The 19,980-nt window shown below is 42.6% G+C and overlaps 1 protein-coding gene across 1 annotated transcript in view; it reads left to right on the top strand.

Moving 5' to 3' along the window:
• Positions 1–19,100, top strand: part of TMEM104 (transmembrane protein 104) — a 93,710-nt gene extending 74,610 nt beyond the window's left edge. Inside the window, exon 10 of the mRNA XM_044672360.1 lies at positions 16,428–19,100. Within this exon, the coding sequence (XP_044528295.1) occupies positions 16,428–17,188 (761 nt within the window). The 3' untranslated portion in view covers positions 17,189–19,100. The remainder of the gene's footprint in view (positions 1–16,427) is intronic.
• Positions 19,101–19,980: the final 880 nt, after the last annotated feature.

The following is a 19,980-nucleotide window of genomic DNA, read 5'->3' as shown; positions in this document are numbered from 1 at the left end:
CCTCCCCACTCCCCTGCTCCCCTTGGTTTATCCCTTCTAACTTTCTCAGAAGGGTTAGATAAGAGTTTTATTTCCCAATGGATAGTTTAACTACTCTTCCCTCTCCGGGTTGATTACACTAAGAGTAAGATTTGATTATTACCTCTTAATGCTCTCTTCCTCTCCTTCTTATAATAGTATTTGTCCCCTCTCCCTCCCATGCCCTCTTTGTGTGTAATAGAATATTCTATTTTCTTATTCACTCAAGTTTCTCTTGGTATCCCCTGCTATTTACCCCCTCTTTCCCATCCCCCACGCCTTCTTAGATTATTTAGTGTTCCACCCTCACCCTGTAAATTATTCTTCTGATTACTATAATAGTGAATATTATAATAGTGAATAGAGTTCACTACAGAGAATTAAACATAACATTTCTCTACATAGGAATACAGATAATTAGATCTCACTGAGGCCCTTAAAAAGGAAAATTTAAAAATTATAAGTTTTCTTTCTTTTCCCTCTGTAACTTATTTACCTTTTCAGGTTTCTCTCGATTTTTGTGGTTCGATATCAAACTTTCCATTTAGCCCTGGTCTTTTCTGTGCAAATACCTGGAATTCTTCAATTTTGTTGAATGCCTACTTTCCCTTGGAAATATATAGTCAATTTTGATGGGTAGTTGATCCGTGGTTGCAGGCCCAGCTCTCTTGCCTTTCTGAATATTGTATTCCAAGCCTTACGGTCTTTTAGCGTGGAGGCTGCCAGATCCTGTGTGATCCTGATTGGTGCTCCTTGATATTTGAATTGTCTCTTTCTGGCTTCTTGTAAGATTTTTTCTTTTGCTTGAAAGCTTTTGAATTTGGCAATAATATTTCTAACCGATTTCTTCTCTGGGTCGAATCTAGTGGGTGTTCTATGAATCCTTTCGATGTCTATATTGCCCTCTTGTTGTAGGACTTCAGGGCAATTTTGCTGAATAATTTCTTTTAGTACGGAGTCCAGGTTTCTATTAATTTCTGGTTTTTCTGGAAGCCCAATTATTCTCAAATTGTCTCTTCTAGACCGGTTTTCTTGGTCTGTCACTCTCTCATTGAGATATTTCATATTTCCTTCTATTTTTTTCAGTCTTTTGACTTTGTTTTATTTGTTCTTGTTGTCTTGAGAGATCATTAGCTTCTAATTGCTCGATTCTAGCCTTTAGGGACTGGTTATCGGCTATAATCTTTTGGTTTTCCTTTTCAATCTTGTCATTTCTGGTGTTCAATTTGCTTATCAGTTCATTTGATTTCTGAGCCTCACTTTCCAATTGCAAGATTCTACCTTTTAAACTATTATTTTCTTGCCAGATCTCTTCCATTTTCCTCAGAATCTCAGTTTTGAACTCTTCCATAGCTTGTGAGGAGTTTTCCTTATTTGAGGAGGGTCCGGATGCTTGTTTGTTCTCCTCCTCTGTTTGCTCGGTTGTCTGGATTTTCTCTGTGTAAAAGCTGTCGAGTGTTAAAGACTTCTTCTTCTTGTTATTATTCTTTCTCTTCTGAACTTCCTGATGCTGAGTAGCCATCATTAGCCCAGCAGCTTCTCAGATTTATCCTCGCGCTCAGTGTCTGTTCGCGATCTATTGGCTCCTGAGGTCTGAGTTCTGGTTTTTTCCAAGGTCAAGCCCCCTGGTGGGGCCCTCTTGCTTGATCCTCTGCTGGAGGTTTCTTTACAAGTCTCAGGGCACTGCTTCCACAGTCGTATACCCGTCTGCACTGGTTCCCCACTTAGGCTTTAGTTCCTGGTTGTGTCTGCCTCCGCCCACGCCTCTGCTCAGACTGCGCTCTGCGCCCAGCGTCCTGCTCCCGCGCGCTCAGATTTCGCGTGCGTTTTTTGACTTAATGGGGTCCTAAGTCTTGCTGCTCTCAGGAACAGGTCCCGGAGCTGCTGATGACTCGATGGGTGCCCCAAACTTGCCCTATTTCTTTTTAGCTGGGTTCGGAGCTATAGATGAGTGTGGAGGGGGTGGGGGTGGGGCGGTTGCTCAGCCCGCGATTTAGTGAGAGCCCTTTATAGCCTGGAAATGTCTCGATTCCACGTACCTTCCTCGCTGTGCCCTGTTGTGGGGTTCCTCCGTTCGTCTGGACTTGTTTTTATGTCCCCTTGAGGAGTTTTGTGTGTTTCGGTCAGGAGAGGTTAAGAGCTGCTTCTTACTCTGCCGCCATCTTAACCCGGAAACCCCAGATAAATATTTTTGATTGGATTTGAAGAAGAAGAGAACACTTGACTAGGGGCATGGTACAAAGTATCACTTGAACTGAGCCTTGAGGGAAGCCAGGGATTCAGAGGGTCCAAAGTGCATTCTAAGTATGAGGGATAGCCTAGATAAAAGGCTCAGAGGTACAATATGAAACCCTAATTCTAGGGACAGTAGGGGATGTATGAGAAGGGGAATCATGAAACAAGTTGAGACTGGAGCTAGATTGTAACAGGCTTTAAATGCTTGCTTAGATCCTTTCTTTGTCTGGGTAGCTTCAATTCCAGGAGATTTGTTCAGTTTTTAATTCACTTTGCAAATATTTTTTAAGCCTCTTTCAAGAGGGCAAAACAGTGTGCAAAAGCACTGGGAATATAAAGATAAAAAATAATCAGACTCCCTACTCTCAAAGAATGTATGATCTATTAGTGGAGAACAGTATGTTCCAGGTAAGTGCAGTACATGTTTGGATATAATGGAAAAAAAGAGAGGATCTAGGCAAATTGCTCTAGGAAAATGTAATGAAGAAAGAATGTTTTCAGCTGAGGAATAAGCTTAATTTTTAAGGAAGGTTTAATTAATTAAGGATTTTGGCAAGCAGAGATGAAGAGAAAGTGAATACTAGAAAAGTACCAAGGACATGAACAGGAACAGACTACAAATATACAGTCAGGAAATGATATGTCAAGTTCAAGAATAACTAGTAGTCTGTTTGGTTGGAAACATGGAGTACACGGAGGGGGATAAATTGGGATATAGCCAGGAAGGTAGGTTGAAGCCAGCTTGAATATTTTGTATACAATCCATGGGCCAGAACCCAACCACAGGGCTTACTTACATGGACCAAGTTCAGTCTTGGGAGCTGCCCCAAATTTTGGCTTATGTTCCCATCCAGAGTGTCCTCTGGGAAATTTCGTAAAATGACTCATATGTGAGTAAATCAATACCCAAATTCTATAATAATCAATGTATATATATTAAGCATAGATCAACCATTGTTCTATTCCCACAGACAATGCAAGAGACACCTGCAAGCAGACTCATATTAGCTCCAAACTAATAGGATTCTTCTATACAGTGAAGACCACATTATCTAGGATCCTAAAGTCCTCAGAACTTAAAGCACCATATTGTGTTTTCAGCTCCCCTCAGAAGGGAAAAGAACTTCAGATTGATAGCAGAGCAATTCCTTAGCATTCCAATAAGTCTGACTTTCTTCCTATAGACTTTTTTATGGTGCAGACTTCTGTAAGGGCTGTAGGGAATGTATTTGGGATGCCAACTAAGCTATCACCTGCCCATCAGACCTGCACTGCCTAAATAACTCATGGTCATAGGCATGGGCACCCAGAATATCTGATATAGCCTTCGTGTGATTTTTTTTCCCCTCTCCTTAGCAGACTTTTCCCCTTTTTTTGTTGCACATACATGCTATCATCTCTTAAAGGCATCACCCTAATTACCCCAAAGCTTTTTTTATTATTATTATCATTATATGTACACAACAAAGTGGAATGAAACAGGAAAATTCACTTTCTCTTTTATGTCTGTTTCGACTTTTATCTTATTTCTGTTTTTAATTTATTTATCTCAATGAGAGCAGAGACCATGTCTTATACCTGCAGTTCCCTAGTACCCTTGGTATTTAATCAAAAGTTAACTGCAAAGTAGCTCTTTATCCAAATTCTCTATAATACTTTAGAATCACAGTTAATTTCAAGAATTCTGTTTACTCTCACAAGTCTTTCTCTACTTCAGTCCATCTTCCCTTCACCTACTAAAGTGATTTCCCTAAAACAAAGGTTCAACAATGTCATTTTCCTCTCCCACTCGATAAATTCCAGTGACTCCTTATCACCTCCAGAATCACATCCAAAGTCCTCTGACATTCAACGCCCTTCATATCATAACCTACCTCCTCCCACCCCTACCTTTCCAGTTTTCTTTTCCTTTTGTTTTTAATCCTTACTTTCTGTCTTAAAATCAATATGAAGTATTGGTTCCAAAGGCAGAAGAGTGGTAAGGACTAGGAAATTGGGGTGAAGTGACTTGCCTAGGATCACACAGCTAGGAAGTGTCCAAGGTCAAATCTGAACCCAGGTCTTCCTGACCCCAAGCCTGGCACTCTATCCACGGAACCACCTAGCTGCCCCTCTTGTTTTCTTAAGACCTTTTTCCCAACATGTACTCTTTGATCCAGCAGCATTGGCCTCTTGACTGTTCTGCAAATAAGATTCTCCTTCCAAGCATTCTCTCTGGTTGTCTTCCAGACCTGCAGCAGCACTTGGCTTCACTCTACCTCCTGACCTCCTTGTCATCCTCTAAGACCCAACTGAATACTGCCTTCTATAGGAAGCTTTTCCCAGCTGTTTGTTTTTTTTTTTTTTTTAATTCCAGTGCCTACCTTCCATTAATTATTTCTACTGTTTGTTTGTCCATATTGGCTTATTGTCTTCTTCATTCACCTGTGTGTTCCTTGAGGGCAGGGGCTGTTTTGCTTCATTTTGTGTCCCCAGAAATCAACACAGTGCTTACCATTTCAAAAGCATTTAATTTCTCTTTATTGACCATGCTTATGCTCCTCAGTATAAGCCATTGCCATTTCAGCTCCAGTTCTTCTCTGGTTAGCCTTTAAGTGTGGGCATCTCTGGCTCCCATGCCAGTGAAATGTGTCCCAGATTCAAGTCATTAGGGTACAAATATTTTTTTTCTAAGATGTCTTGATTTGCCAGTCTCTAAGATATATGTAGAATAAAAAAGAGAAGTACAAGATATTGTGAGCAACGTGATCTAGTGTGAAATGATAACTAACAGCTCTAATATAGTATAGATTGAATTTTTGAACAAGGAAAAAATTTAGGGAATCCTTTACCCCTGTAGAGCCACCATAAGCCTTCTAAGATTAGGAACATTGGAACTCCAGGCCAGGCGAGGAGGTACACAGCTGTACTCCTATTCCTGCTACTGAGGAGACTAAGGCTGGTAAAATCACTTAATCCAGAGTTCTGAGCTATAATAGGACTCAAGTCAATTGGGTTTCCTCACTAGGTTTGGCACTAATATGGTGACCCAAAGTGGGCAGGAGTGAGAATGGGAAGGAAGGGGAAGCACCAGGTTGCTTAAGGAGGGGCAGCTTGGCACAGGTTAAAAAGCAGATCAAATCTTTCTTGCCAATCAGTAGTGGGATTGAGGATTGAGCACTCCGATTTGGGCAAGTTAAAGAGACCCAAGCTAAAAAAACAAAACACCAGGAAATATTCTTTATCACTGACCCCACAAATTTTTCCCAATACAAATGACTTTGCTTGAAATCATCCCTACCCCCCCAAAAAACTAGTATGCAATACACTTCATCTCTCCTTATCTGCTCTCCTACCTTGCTCTCTCCCCTACTCTTTGAGCTATGTGGGAAATGGAAAAGGTAAATAAGTGCTACTGCTCTTAAAGGTAGCTGACAGTACCTGAACTTGGACATTTCCAGTCTCCTAGAAGAAGATAAACCTACTAATAGGTCCCACAACTCTTAACTGCCATTTCCCCCATGATTAAAAACCTTAGTTAGCCTTGCCAAGATTAGAATGAAGTAGAAAGACCTTTGCCCTTATGGACTATTTTCAGTGTCTTTTAGGGGATAAAGAAGTTGAAAGATGAGAGAAAAGAAGTCAGAACTTGTGATTTTTTTTAGATCTTGATTTGCTGCAGAGAAATAGCTCTTTTATCAAGTGCTGCTTTCCTGTGTTACTTTTATGGTCGGAGGGACTGTCAGAGTCCTTGGGGACAAATAATGTAGCTTCAGAATGGAATCCTGGTCTGAAAAGCTGTTTAAAAGACTCTTTTCAACACATGGGTTGAGGCGGACATGATTGGGGATATAGACTCGAAACTACCACACCAATGCAACTAACAACAATTTGGAAATAGGTCTTGATCAATGACACATGTTAAAACCAGTGGAAATGTGCATCGGCTATGGAAAGGGGAGGTCGGGGGAAGGGGGGTGTGAAGGGGAAAGTAAGAGCATGAATCATGTAACCATGTTAACTTTTCTAAAAAATAAATATTATTAAATGTTTAAAAAAAAGAATTCCAGAAAAAAAAGACCCTTTTCTTCTACTTTGGTGATGAATGGAGTGAGCTAGTCCTTTTTTAAAAGTCAGAAGGAATAGTGAACATGGGAAGACAGTCAGATTGATTTCAAACTATCTCAGTTCAGTGAAAATCAAAGTTAATACTAGATGAAGTTAGTACAAGCTCAAATTCCATGATTATTTCAGATGCAAATTGGAATGAAACCAGAGTCTGTTTGGGACTAGGAAACCAAAAGGAAACTTGTTCCCATCCAGAAATAGAGATTATTTTTGATCCTTTGAAGGAGTGAAGGAAATTTCACCTGAGTCCCCATAGATCCTAAGCCCTGGAAGGAGTCACTGTCAAAAAGACTAGACAAGGGGGCAGCTAGGTAGCTCAGTGGAGTGAGAGTCAGGCCTAGAGACAGGAGGTCCTAGGTTCAAACCCGGCCTCAGCCACTTCCCAGCTGTGTGACCCTGGGCAAGTCACTTGACCCCCATTGCCCACCCTTACCAATCTTCCACCTATGAGACAATACACCGAAGTACAAGGGTTTAAAAAAAAAAAAAAAAAAAAAGGAAAAAAAAAAAGACTAGACAAGAAACTTCTCTAGAAGAGTAATTTTCCATTCTCATGGAAGTCTCTGATAGGTTTATAGGATCTGTAAGTCCTGCATATACCCAAGAAGACAAAGTGCTGTGAAACAGGTTGAATTATATAAGCAGAAACAGATGGGGTGCCAAAGAATGGATAAGGCTTATAGGACTTTCCCCAGTAGAATCACCCAGCTAAAATTCTAACTAACTAACTGTCAGAACAGTGTCTATATATTTCTGTAAGGTTCATGGCTTTAATAATGAAATTCTTTTACTTGGATAGATAAAAAGAAAAGGTCTGATCAAAGCCTAGAAATCTTTGTTCTTTTCAGGAGCCAAACATCATATTTTGTAAAAGTCTAAAAACTGTCATTTTTAGTAAGATTGTCTGTGAGGAGTCAGTCCAGAACCAAGGCAACTAACTATGAAGAGGGAGGAACAGCTTCTAGACCAGAGGTCTACTACAACCCATGGGTGAAACCCAGCCTCTCATGGGGGTTTTTATATGCTTTCAACTAAGAATAGTTTTTACATTTTAAACGTTTTATTTTATTTTAAAATGAAAAAGCCATTCTCAGCTCTCAGGACTATATAAAAATAGGTGGCTGGCTGGATTTGGCCCTTGAACCATAGGATATTTCTCTAACTTGGTCTCTCTAACTCATTGAATTCTGCAAGGTGGACCATCTGGTTCAGAAAAACGATAAACATTACCCTTTTGTCTGGAAGTCTCTTTCAGGTGACTCCAGGCCAACTTTACTGTCCAGTCGCCCCTCTCCATCAACCCCAAGGCAAGGACCCCCATTTCACCAAGGCTGCTTTAAAGTTTATTTCAAAGACAGATGAGCACTTCCCACATCATTCATTCTCCTGCCAATTTAGCGTCTATATTTTGGGGATCATATTATATTCTGTAGGGGGAAAAGTGCCAAATAAAAATTCATCCTGTTTTTCATTTTTGAAATTTCAGTAAGTTCTTAGGACATATACTGAGAACTTCTGCCTTTGTAACATCTCCCTCCTTCCCATCCACATACCACACCTCCTGATTTCATGTTTCAGCTCCATTTTCCAACCATCTAGCTTAAGTAAGTTACATTAATGAGCACAAAAAGAAGCAAATGTATATATTACTTTCTAAGGGATGTATAGGAGAAAGAGAGGCATGATTAAAAAGGAGACACCTTGGACCAAATTTTCTTTTTTTCCCTTTTCCCCACCAAAAGACAGAATTCATCTCACTGTCTGGAGTGCCTTAGCAACTGTGCTGATGGCAGGCACACCACCCAGTGCTTCATTATCATTAGCCCCTGGCATATTGATTCTCCGCTCAGAGAGGAGAGCTCTGTCATCTTGACAGTCAGCTTGAGGAATGAGTCTTTGTCTTAGATGTGTCAAAATTATAATGTGACCACATTGGCTTAATATTAGCAACAACCTAGTATTGGATTCACATGAATCCAGGCTTGCCCTTTTCTGGACAGACCTGGTTTGGGTGTAGAAATGGACCTTACTTCACCATAAATACCTTGAAAAGCTAACGAAGGTCATCCTTCAAGATCAGTGAACCTGAGTAGGATCAAGATTCAGGAAATTACCCTGAGAGAGGGTAGCTAGGCTGGGAGAGTTGTGGGGGCAAATTGCAAATAACTCACATTTTTGTTTTAAATTATATAATGTCCTTTCATCATATCACTGTGGACTGGTTGTGCAAATGTGAATTACATTTTACAAAGGAGGAAACTGAGGCTTAGAGATGTTAATATCTCCTTAAGAGTTTCATAGTTGTCTTTGTATCTTCAGGGTCTGATCCAGTGCCTTGTACTTGACACATGGGAGAGGGGGAAAGGGGAAGAAGGGAGAGACACCTGATCATTTTCAGAGCTAAGATTTGACCCCAGTTTCCTTGACTCCCATGTCCAAGTGATCTCTCCATAAGAGCCAAGACTATCTTCCCTTACTTTGACTTCCAGAGCTGGGGAATCCAGTGCATGTGAATGGCAAAAGCCATACTTGTATGTTGGCTTTTTAAGAACCATGACTTTATATTAGATACCCTTCAAGTATCCTAGGAACTAAGATAGATGGGAAGGCAGGGTATAGTGCCTTAGCTTGCGTCCATTCCACTTATCATCATTATTTCACTGCTGACTCCTTCAAATGCCCTGAACTAGGGATAGACAAGAGACACAACAACCTAAGACACAACAGATAGAGGGGCTCAGCAAGGGATACTTTTTAGTATTGCTTTCTAATTGCCAGAACATTCCTCTCCTTGTAGCATGTAGATACTTAGCTTTTGACAAATCACATGTTTTAGTGAAGGCACAAACCCTCTGGTGGGCAGTTACCCAGGTGGCACAATTTTAAAACCTTGCTTAAGATGTATAAGTGATTTGTCCTCTCTCAGAAATCCCAGAAGTTCAAATCTCTAAGGCCCCAGAAGAGTCATGCTCCAGAGAATCTCTATTTTATTAGATATGATTCCCAGGCAGCTCCCTAACATGGCTACTTTGAGAGCCCAGCATTACCAGGCCCAGTGATCTTGTCCACATTTTAGTCTGCCAAAAAACGTACCAAAATGTGAAGGGACCTGGAGTCTTTCAGCAAACAATTTTAAACAAGCAAAATGGCAAAAAAAAAAACTCCCAAGTGCCCAAACCTGTGACTTTCTACTCAATTATCAAATGGTCATTATAAAAGTTTAATGGGGAAAGAGAAATCAGTTCTTGGGAAATCTGCTTCTAGAGCAGCAGCTGAGTGAATTTTCAAGAATAAGAAGAACCTTGTTTTAGCCCTGGCTAATATAGCCACCTGCTTGTCTTTTGAAGTTTCTTGAGAAGGCAGACCACCCTGAAGTAAACCCCAAGATTCCAAGAGAAGAATAAGAGCTCAACACTTTGCTCAGAGGAGTAGAAGAGCTGTATCCAAAATAGATGATCCCATTTTGAGAGGCAGCTTCTGCTGGCATGGAGAGATAGAAAGAGTGCTTGCTTCTTCCCATGGGCTTTATCGCTCCAAAAGTAACCAACCCATGATATTTATAGGGACCCCTCATTTCCCCCTTGGTTTTCTAATCACTGGCTCCTGGAAAGTGGGGCATAGGCTAATTATTGAGCTCTATCAAATCTCCCTACTATCCTTCAGAAGAAAAGGAGAGCTGGATTCATTTTCCTTCTTTTTTTTTCCCACTCAAAAAGTAAACTTAGTATAGCATATACCAGCCCTCAGACATATTTGGCTGTAGGTATAATGCCTACTCTCCTATTTACCCCCTATTTCAATTTATCCTATCACTAGGCAAGTTAGACCCTTAGAGAGGGCAATTAAATTTGAAAAATCTAAGTTGAATTTCCAGCAGAGTAAAAGTAGTTGACCCTTTCTGCTTGTTCATCCAGCTCAATGAACACAAGGCAGAGAAGAGACTGTTGACTGTTGAGGGTTGTTTTCCAGCCAAAAAATAAGAATTTTTATTCCCTTCAGTTGTATCTATCCCCAAGGATTGTTATGATAAAATGGCATATTTTAAAGTGCTATCTAAATGCCAGCTTTGGGGACCTCTGCCTTTCCCAATTATCCTCCTAGGCTGTTTAACCATTCCTCAGTCTACTTTGCTTATTCTTTATCCAGGTCAGGTCTCCCAAACATGAGTGTCATCTAAGGCTCTAGTCTAGACCCCCTTCTGATTTCCAATCCATACTTTTTCACTTGGTGATCTCATCAGTTCCCATGGATTCAGTTATGACATATATATAAACCCTAGTCTTCCACCTAAACTTCAGACCTGAATCACCTACTGCCTTTTAGACATCTTGAACAGGATGTCCCCAAAGCATCTCAAAAACTCATGTCCACATTCATACTCATTATCCAGAACCATACTCATTTGGGGAAACTTCCAAACCTCTTCCCAACTTCCCTGTTACTGTTGGGCACCAAGATCCCCTCAGTCACTCAGGCTCACCACCTTACTATCTTCCTCACTTTCACTCACACCATGTATCCAATCCATTGCCAAACTGTGATGTTTCTACCTTCACAACATCTCTTATATTCCCTTATCTTCTCTCCACTTACACAACCACTGCCCTCATTGCTTTTGGCCTTTTATTCTTTTAAATGGTCCCTCTGCCCGCCCCCCCTCCCCCCCAACTCCAGTCTGTCCTCTGTTCAGCTGTCAAAAGTATTATTTTGTGATCACATCATCCCCTGCTCAGCAAACTCCAGTGACTCCCAGTTACCTCCAGGATCAAATATAAACTTCTCTGTTTAGCTTTTAAAGCTCTGGTCCTTTCCTACCTTTCTGTTCTTTTTATACTTTACTCCCCTCTTTGAGCTCTACAATTCAATCGGATAAACCTCTTCTCTGGCTTTCTTTCTGCAAACAGGAGGCTTCTCCTCTCACTTTCCCATGCCTCTTTTAAGACATATCAATCCCACTATTTCAAAAGGCCTCACTCATTGTGCCCCTTCCCCTGGAAGACCACTTTCAGTTTTCTCTTTGCATATCTCATATGTGCCTCATTATTTATAGTGTTTGCCCCTATTGTTGGGGGTTTTTTGGTTCCTCAAGCACCTAAGAAAGCACTCAAATGTTAGTTGGCTGGCTGCTCTTGTAGACCTGTTCTTTTACCTCTATGAGCCTCAGTTTATTCATCTGTAAAATAGAGATAATAGTATTTTGGCTCCTGACCTGATAGAGTGGTTGTGAAGAAAACATCTTATACACCTGAAAAGTTTTATATTTATAATTGTTACAGCCCAGTCACATTCAGCTGCTTTTATAGTCCCTCATTGTCCCATTTCATGACAAAATCTTATTTGAAGCTAAACATGGAGAAGCCTACAAGACTCAAAGTTCCAAGTGTTTAAAACCAACCCAGAGTTTTACAAGATTTTTAAATGGGAGTCATGGAGCCCCATTTTCTCCTCACATCCCCAGTTTTGTTGTTTTGGTTTTTTTAAAACCCTTACCTTCCATCTTAGAATCAATACTAAGTTTTAGTTCCAAGGCAGAAAAGTGGTAAGGGCTAGGCAATTGGGATCAAGTGACTTGTCCAGGGTCACACAGCTAGGAAGTGTCTGAGGCCAGATTTGAACCTAGGATCTCCCGTCTCTAGGCCTGGCTCTCAATCCACTGAGCTGCCCAGCTGCCCCCTTACATCCCCTGTTTTTGCAAGAGATTTCCTAAGCTATGAGCATATGCTGTGAAGTCCTTTTCTCCTTTTCTGTCCATCCAGCCACCTGTGCCATTTGTTCACTCCCACTGTCCCCCACATCCTATGCCCACTGTATTACATTAAGACATATGCCAGCTGTCTTCTCCCTTCCAGTGTGGTTCCCTCTTCCTTGCCATCCCCATATTCTGAGGAGGTCTGTACTAGAACAAGGGTGATTAACTTTTCATGTCACAGACCCTTTGGGCATGATATTGAAGCCTATGGAGTCCTCTTCAGAATGACATTTCTGAAGAGGACTCCATATAAAATATAATGCATAGCATTACAAGGGAAACTAGTTTAGATTCATGTACAGTTATCAAAAAGTTCACAAACCCAAGGACAAGAATCCCTACACTAAGATGTCCATAGTGCAGCCTTTAGGACTGAGTGACCTCTGCCAAAGCAGAAAGTTCTTCCCCTTCTCCTGGAGAATTAAACATAGGGTTAATTTAGAGACAGCTACCTGGGCAGAGAGTCTAGGGAAAGGAAATAGGTCAATTCTTTCCCCTTGACTGAATAGTAATTGTAAAGATTTATGCTTTCTTCAGAACAAGGAGAGAGTTACAGGTCTCCTGGCTTGTCTTTCTGGAAAGCCAGAGATAACAAGGGAGAAAAGGGGAAAGCACAATTCAAGAGGAAGGAAAAAAGGTGTGTGTATGGGTTTTTTTGGTTGGGGGTGTGTGTGTGTGTGTGTGTGTGTGTGTGTGTGTGTGTGTCTCAGAATTACAATCTCTTGCTTCTTCTCCTTCATTTCTCTCTCACTTCTGACTTTGTCAGTGATAGACTATGAGATTGGAAACTTGGGATGATTCTGATTAAAAGTAATAGAGAAGTAGGTGCCCATCGATTGGGGAATGGCTAGACAAATTGTGCTACTTGGATGCAGTGGAATATTACTGTGCTATAAAAAGTGAGGCAAATGAAGGATTCACTGAACAATTTAAATGAACTTATTATATAGAGTAAAGTATGCAGAACCAGGCAAACATTATACTCAGTGACTACAGCAAGGCAAACCAAAACAATAAAATAAAACAGAATGCTGTGTAATTATAATGACCCAGCCTAGGTGTAGGAAAAGAGATGAGAAAATAAACCTCTCTCCCCTTATTGGAATGTTGCAACATTCACCTTCAATCATGGTGGGAATTTTCATTTACATTGTTGTAGTCATTGTGTAAATTGTTTTCCGAGGCTTTCCTCATTTTACTGTGCATTAGTTCATGTAAGTCTTCATGCTTCCTTGTACTTATTTTATTCATCATTTCTTACTACACAGTAATATTCCATTACCTTTACATCCTACAATTGGTTTAGCATTCCCCATGGATGAGCGTCTCTTTTGTTCTCCCTTTGTTAGAGAGGTAGGAAAGTCTACTTAGTGGATTTGTCCAGTTTGCTGAATTGTTTCTTTTTAAATTTTTATTATAAGAAAAGATTTTATTATAAAGGAGCATGAGGGGAAGGGTTTATATAAATGTAGCCCAAAATATACATATAAATGAATTAAATATAAAAACAAAGCATTCATTTTAACCTTTTTTAACAAAGAATCTAGTCTTCCCCAACTTAAAAAATTATAATAGAAAATTTGAAAATGTCTTATTTCCTTTTTTTTTAAACCCTTACCTTCTGTTTTAGAATCAATAAAATGTATTGGTTCGAAGACAGAAGAGTGGTAAGGGCTAGGCAGTAGGAGTTAAGTGACTTGCCCAGGGTTGCACAACTAGGAAATGTCCATCTAGCTGTCCCTATTTTGTTTCTTTGTTTCTTTTTTTTTTTTTTTAATTTTTTTATTTTAAACCCTTACCTTCCATCCTGGAGTCAATATTGACTCCAGGGCAGAAGAGTGATAAGAGCTAGGCAGTAGGGGTTAAGTGACTTGCCCAGGGTCACACAGCTGGGAAGTGTCTGAGGTCAGATTTGAACCCAGGACCTCCTGTCTCTAGGCCTGGTTCTCAATCCACTGAGCCACCCAGCTGTGCCCCCAATCTTAGAGAACCTGAGATTACAATAGGAGGGAATGAGAGTATGTAGACAGCTGCTATGGACCAGGCACATGTGCTTCCAGGGGAGTTAGACTCTTAAATCTTTTCAATGGGAACCTCCTATCATCAGCTCTCTGTGGCAATGTGACTCAGAGTTCTCATGAACAGCTTCTGCATTTATTGAGAACTGTCACTGGTGTCATTATTTGAAGAATTGCAAGCCATTCAGGAGGGAATATTTGAGCTGATATGGAAGGAAAGGGGATTGTAAACTGAAAAGTCAAGAGAGCACTGTTGTAAAGTATTTTTATCAGTGTCACTGAGGACATCTGTTCCAGAGAAGGGTGCTCCGAGGGCTCCAAATGATTTTGGCTACAGATGCCAAGAATCTATTTAGACAGGAGGAGCATTGACCAGATCTAAAGGGACCCAGTTCTGTTGCTGCAGTGAAAATTCTTAGTACCCACGAATCTTAAGAACTGTAGCTTCTTCTAGAGGAGGTTGGGTTAAGGGATCAAAAGGAAGGGTTACTGAATTGAGCCAAACAATTCTTTGATAAAGATTGAACCCAGATTGTCCTGGGAGTAACAGAAGTTCCAAGAATCCCTCCCCTGAGCTTCTCATTTCCCCAAAAGGATCTAGGAATAAACCATTCTGATCTTCTTGTTATTCTTTATACGCCACACTCTATGCCCTTGCCCAGGTTGTCCCTGTACCTGGAATATTCTTTTTAGCATTTGGTAGTAGTCCCTAAAGTCCCAGATCTCTGTGGCCATGAACTAAGGTTCAGTAGCTTGCGTTCTCAGCTGTCCCTCTCTGTTGTAGATGTAGCCTCTCATCTTTCTCAGTAAATCTGCAACCTGCCTTGTCCAAGCCCTAAGTTTGTCCTTTCCCAGCCACATATTTCTAGATCAGTAGGTGGGTAGTGCCTTCTGAATTGCCATTGGCAGATAGGTAGCACAGTAGGTGATATGCTGGACTTGAAGTAGAGGAGGCCTGAATTCAAATGTAGACCTCAGATGCATCTAGCTGAGTGACCTTGCACCAATCATTTAATCTCTTTTTTTTTTCCCTTTTAAATCTTTACCTTTTATCTTAGAATTGATACAGAGTATTGGTTCTAAGGCCAAAGAATGGCAAGAGCTAGACAATTGGGGTTAAATGACTTTTCCAGGGTCACACCACTAGGAAGTATCTGAGGTCAGATTTGAACTCAAGCCCTCCTGACTCCAGACCTGGTTCTCTACCACTGAGTCATCTAACTGCCCCCTTTAACTTCTTTGTGTCTCAGTTTCTTCACTTGTAAAATGGTAGTAATAATAGTAACCATCTCACAGGGTTGTTGGGAGGATCAAATGAGATGATGGATGAAGAGCTTTGCAAACCTTAAAGTGCTGTATAAAATGCCAGCCATTGTTATTAACTGAAGGACAGTTAATTCTGCCCTCCAGGGACTGTCTCAGGATAAAATCAGAAATCTAAGGCAAGAGAAGAGAAAACATATACCTTGATTTCTGGCAGTTCCTTGCTGAACAGGCTAGAATATCATCCACTATTAAAGTTCCGGGAGGGGAGATAGGTGAGCTTGGTGCTGCTCTGCTAAGGATCATACAGGAAGCCTATACCCCCTTCCTTTCCCCAGCCGAATTCCCTGCTACCTACTGTGGAGAAGCAGCCTGCTCTGTCCTCTCAACTCATCTTTTCTCTATGTGTGCTGCCATTCTCCAAAGAGAAGTGACTTCTCCCCCACAGCATCTAGGAATGAGCCATCCTGGCTTTCTTGTTAATCTCCTGTCCCCACCACCTCATGAAATCCCTGGTTTCCTTTAAGATTCAGCTTCACTGTGAAGCCTTTCCCAGCCCCCACATGCATACTGTTAGTGCCTCCTGACTCTGCTTTCCCCTTACTTTGTCTCCACCTTTGGTGCTTGATTGTATGTCCCCACCCCCCACTCCTCTAAGTGGCACTAAAATACCTGTTGATGCGTTGGTCAAAGCAGAGCTTTTATGTCTCCTGTTGAGGACATGCGTGAACCCAGGCTGCCACTCCTGGCTGGTACCTCATACTTTTGTGGGATCTCAACTATGTGAATTTTAGAGACTAGATGTTGTCAGGGAGGTTATAGAAATGCTTCTTGATCAGGTGTGAGTAGACAAAATGGCTTCTGAGGTCTCTTCCAGCTCTGAGTTCTACCCCTCTGTGATGAGAGTGGCCCAAGCCAAAGACGGTGCCCTCCTTCCCATGTCCTCCTGTGGTGGTGCCTATGATAGATAGACCATGCTTAGGTCTTTAACATAGTGCATATTCAGTCTCTATTGACCAATGTCTCTCATTCCCCAGCCTTTGCCATCATGATCATCCTGGCATTGATCCGTATTGGACATGGGCAAGGAGAAGGGCATCCGCCCATAGCAGACTTCTCTGGGATCCGAAACCTGTTTGGAGTGTGCGTCTACTCCTTCATGTGCCAGCATTCCTTGCCGTCCCTCATCACGCCCATTTCCTCCAAGAAGCACATCACCCAGCTGGTGCTGCTTGATTACGTGCTGATCCTGGCATTCTACAGCCTCCTCTCCTTCACTGCCATCTTCTGCTTCCACAGTGACAGCCTCATGGACATGTACACGCTCAACTTCACTGGTTGCGATATAGTGCGCCTGGTCGTAATCCGCTTTTTCCTGGGTCTCTTCCCTGTCTTCACCATTAGCACCAATTTCCCCATCATTGCCGTGACTCTGCGCAACAATTGGAAGACGCTCTTCCACCGGGAGGGAGAGATGTACCCGTGGGTGGTGGACCGAGTCGTGTTCCCTGTCATCACTCTGGTCCCTCCCATCCTTGTGGCCTTCTGTACCCATGACTTGGAGTCCCTGGTGGGGATCACAGGAGCCTACGCTGGCAACGGAATCCAGTATGTCATCCCTGCCTTCCTGGTATACTGCAGCCGAAAAGACACGAAGCTTGTCTTTGGCTATGGTACTGTCAACAAGCACCAGTCCCCTTTCCGTAGTACCTTCTGGGTGGGCTTTGTACTGGTCTGGGCTTTCTCCTGCTTCCTTTTTGTTACAGCCAACATCATCCTCAGTGAGACGAAGCTTTAACTGTGGGAACATTTCCTACACCTGGATTCTTTTTGCAGAATTGCAGGCCTTCCTCCGTCCTCCACCTTTATGCCCACTGTCCTTCCACTCCAGGGAAGACACTGGCATTGCTGGTAATCAAGTCTGAAGACTTTTACAAGGCCCATTATTTCTCTCTGCTCCCAAGACCCACCAGAGATGGGCTGCTCTGTCCCCTGCATGGTACCCTGGGTGGAATTTAGAAGCAGTGCTGGCATTGCGACACCTTATTTATAACCCCCCACCCTAGGCTGTGGGATGACCTAGGTCTTTGTTTCAGGAGATCTGTTACAGAGGCTAGCATTCAGCCCTCACCCCCACTTCTCCCCTCACCCAGAGCATGGCTTGCTTCCTGGGCTGCTAAGAAGCCTATAATAGAGTGAAAGCACATGTCACTTTTGCCTTAGCACAATGGAAAGCAAGCAGGGCCTGAAGCTATGAGGACACAGGAGGGATTATTAGCCACAGAGTCCTGGGAGCAGAGTTGTGGAGGCCTTTGCTGTGGGTGCTGAGTAGAGACTACTCAGCACTAAATTACTGACCTAGCTCTAGAATCGGGGCTCTTGCCCTGCCTGGGGCCTTCGTATTCCCTGGGAGGGAAAATAAAAGGGCCCTTTCATCTTTTCCACATCCCATAGGATTAAAATGCTCTATTAAGTCCTTAGGGACCATGAGAAAAAAGGCAAGAAAGAAATAATCTCTGAATCACCAGTTTGGAGAAATGCTGAATAAAGAAGATGCCGTACTCCCTTGCTGGTCCAGGATGTTCTGGTGGCAACCTCTTGCCAGTGCCCCAAGCTTGCCTTTCTGAAGCAAGCTAAGGATGGCATTGGAGGAAGCAGTAAGTCGGGACTGTCTGAGGGATGCTCATCTCAGACATAGTTGGTGCCTTTGGTCAGCCTTGGGGGGGGAGGGGGGTGACCCTTGACATATCTGGCAGCTGAAATCACAGCTCCCAGGAAGGTAGTAGTAGTCCTGTGAGAAGTGGAGACTGATTTGATTCACAGCAGAGAGGAGTGAGAGGCAGCCAAACAGCCACCTGATGCATCTTTTATCATCTCAGTAACACCAGAATAACTGCACCAGGGATAAGGAGGGAGCTACATATGCTCTTCACTGGCCCACCTTTCCCATAGACACAGGCATTCTGTATCATGTACCATTCCTTTATTGGGGGCCAGACTATTCTGAAAAGAAGCCTCACCAGGCCATGCAGCCAGCCCCTTTCCCACCACTCTTCACTCTCCACTTCATTCACTGTATTCCCAACTGCTGCCACCCAGTCATCTTCACATGGACTATAATGAACTTTGCAGTCAAACGTGCCTTCTCCAGCATCAGGGCCTGGGTCCCTCCTGCTGAGGTACAGGAGGGCCCAGATTATTCTCAAACTACCCCGTGTTCTCTATACCCCTGGAGTCTAGGGCTGAGAACAGTCATATGTAGAATGTAGGGTTCTCTTGGGAGGGGGAAGCTTCTCTCTAAGGTTGGTCCTGACCCCCTCCCTGCAACACGCCTAATTTCAGTGCCTTGCTCAGCACCTTTTTATTTCTCCTCACGTGTACCCCACACATTTCCCTGTCAGGAAGAAAACCCAATCCTCAAGGGGGATAGATGACCTAAAAAAGACTCCTGCCAGCAGACTGGGGGGGGGGGGGGGGAATAGGGTGAGGAAAGGAGAATTGCCTTAACCATGAAGAATGGGTTGATGGAAGTAGACATACCCCTGCTCCTAGGTCCCCTGCTGCCTGAGCCTAGTGGGGTTCCTTTGAGAATTAGATTGTCTTAATTAGACGTTATCATCTTCCAATCCATCATGTCATGTTTTGTCTTGCAACTCATCACCACATGTAATTATTTTCCAGCCAAATGAAAAATAAATGCCCCTTCCCCATCTGCCTGTATGGTGACTTTCTGTGCTGTCTCTAGCCGCCACGTGAGAATGGGTGGGCAAGGAGGGATCTGTGCCTTCAAAAACAATGAGGTGTTGACCTGACCTGCTGTTGGACCATCCCCATACCTGCCTAGCTGTTTGCTAAACACTCAGTTAAAACATTGGCTCCAAAAGGGTCCAAAGGACCTTTTTAGTATCCCTCTTGCTCCCTTGGGGGATTTAGGGAAAGCCTCCACTGCCCCTGTGGCATCTGATTGAAGGCAACCAGGGGACGAGCTTTCCTTGAAGATTTTTAAAAATACAGTTAGCCCCCACTTGTCTAAGGTTTATGGAAAATCCTGACTGGAAGGAAGGATTCTCCCTTTCCCAATTATATTGCCTCACAAAGGATACAGAAAATTAAGTCATCTCATTGTTTTGGGCTCCAAAGTATCGGCATTGTAAAGCAGAGTCTGGTACATTTAAAATATAGAGGTATTGCACAGCTGTGCGGTGTGTCCTGCTTCACTTCGGTGACTCAGACACCAGCATCTCCAGGTGTGGAAGGAGTTGGCACATGTGACAGATGCTGGGGTTGGGAAGCTGCCCAAAACTCAATTGTCTGATTGATTTTGCATTTCTAGAGCAAAAATTTAAATCTGAGCATCCATCCCATTCCTAGGATACCATCCAAAGGGACTTAAGCCTGGTCCGTTATGACCCCTAGAACCATGGGCCTCTACTGGGATTTTCTGAGGATGGGCTGACTAGCGTTTAGGGGCCAGCTGAGGGATTGGAGTGCAGTTACCAAGGCAGAATGACGTCTCTCAGCCTGCACGGGGATACAAGGGCCTCGTTGTGAATTTAGACCCACCTTCTTGGTACTGCATCAAGCCTTATC

The sequence above is a fragment of the Gracilinanus agilis genome, chromosome 4 (assembly GCF_016433145.1).
Source record: "Gracilinanus agilis isolate LMUSP501 chromosome 4, AgileGrace, whole genome shotgun sequence".
NCBI classification, from domain to species: Eukaryota; Metazoa; Chordata; class Mammalia; order Didelphimorphia; family Didelphidae; genus Gracilinanus; species Gracilinanus agilis.
The sequence above is the reverse complement of the archived record's forward strand: the minus strand, read 5'-3'. Positions and strand labels throughout refer to the sequence as shown.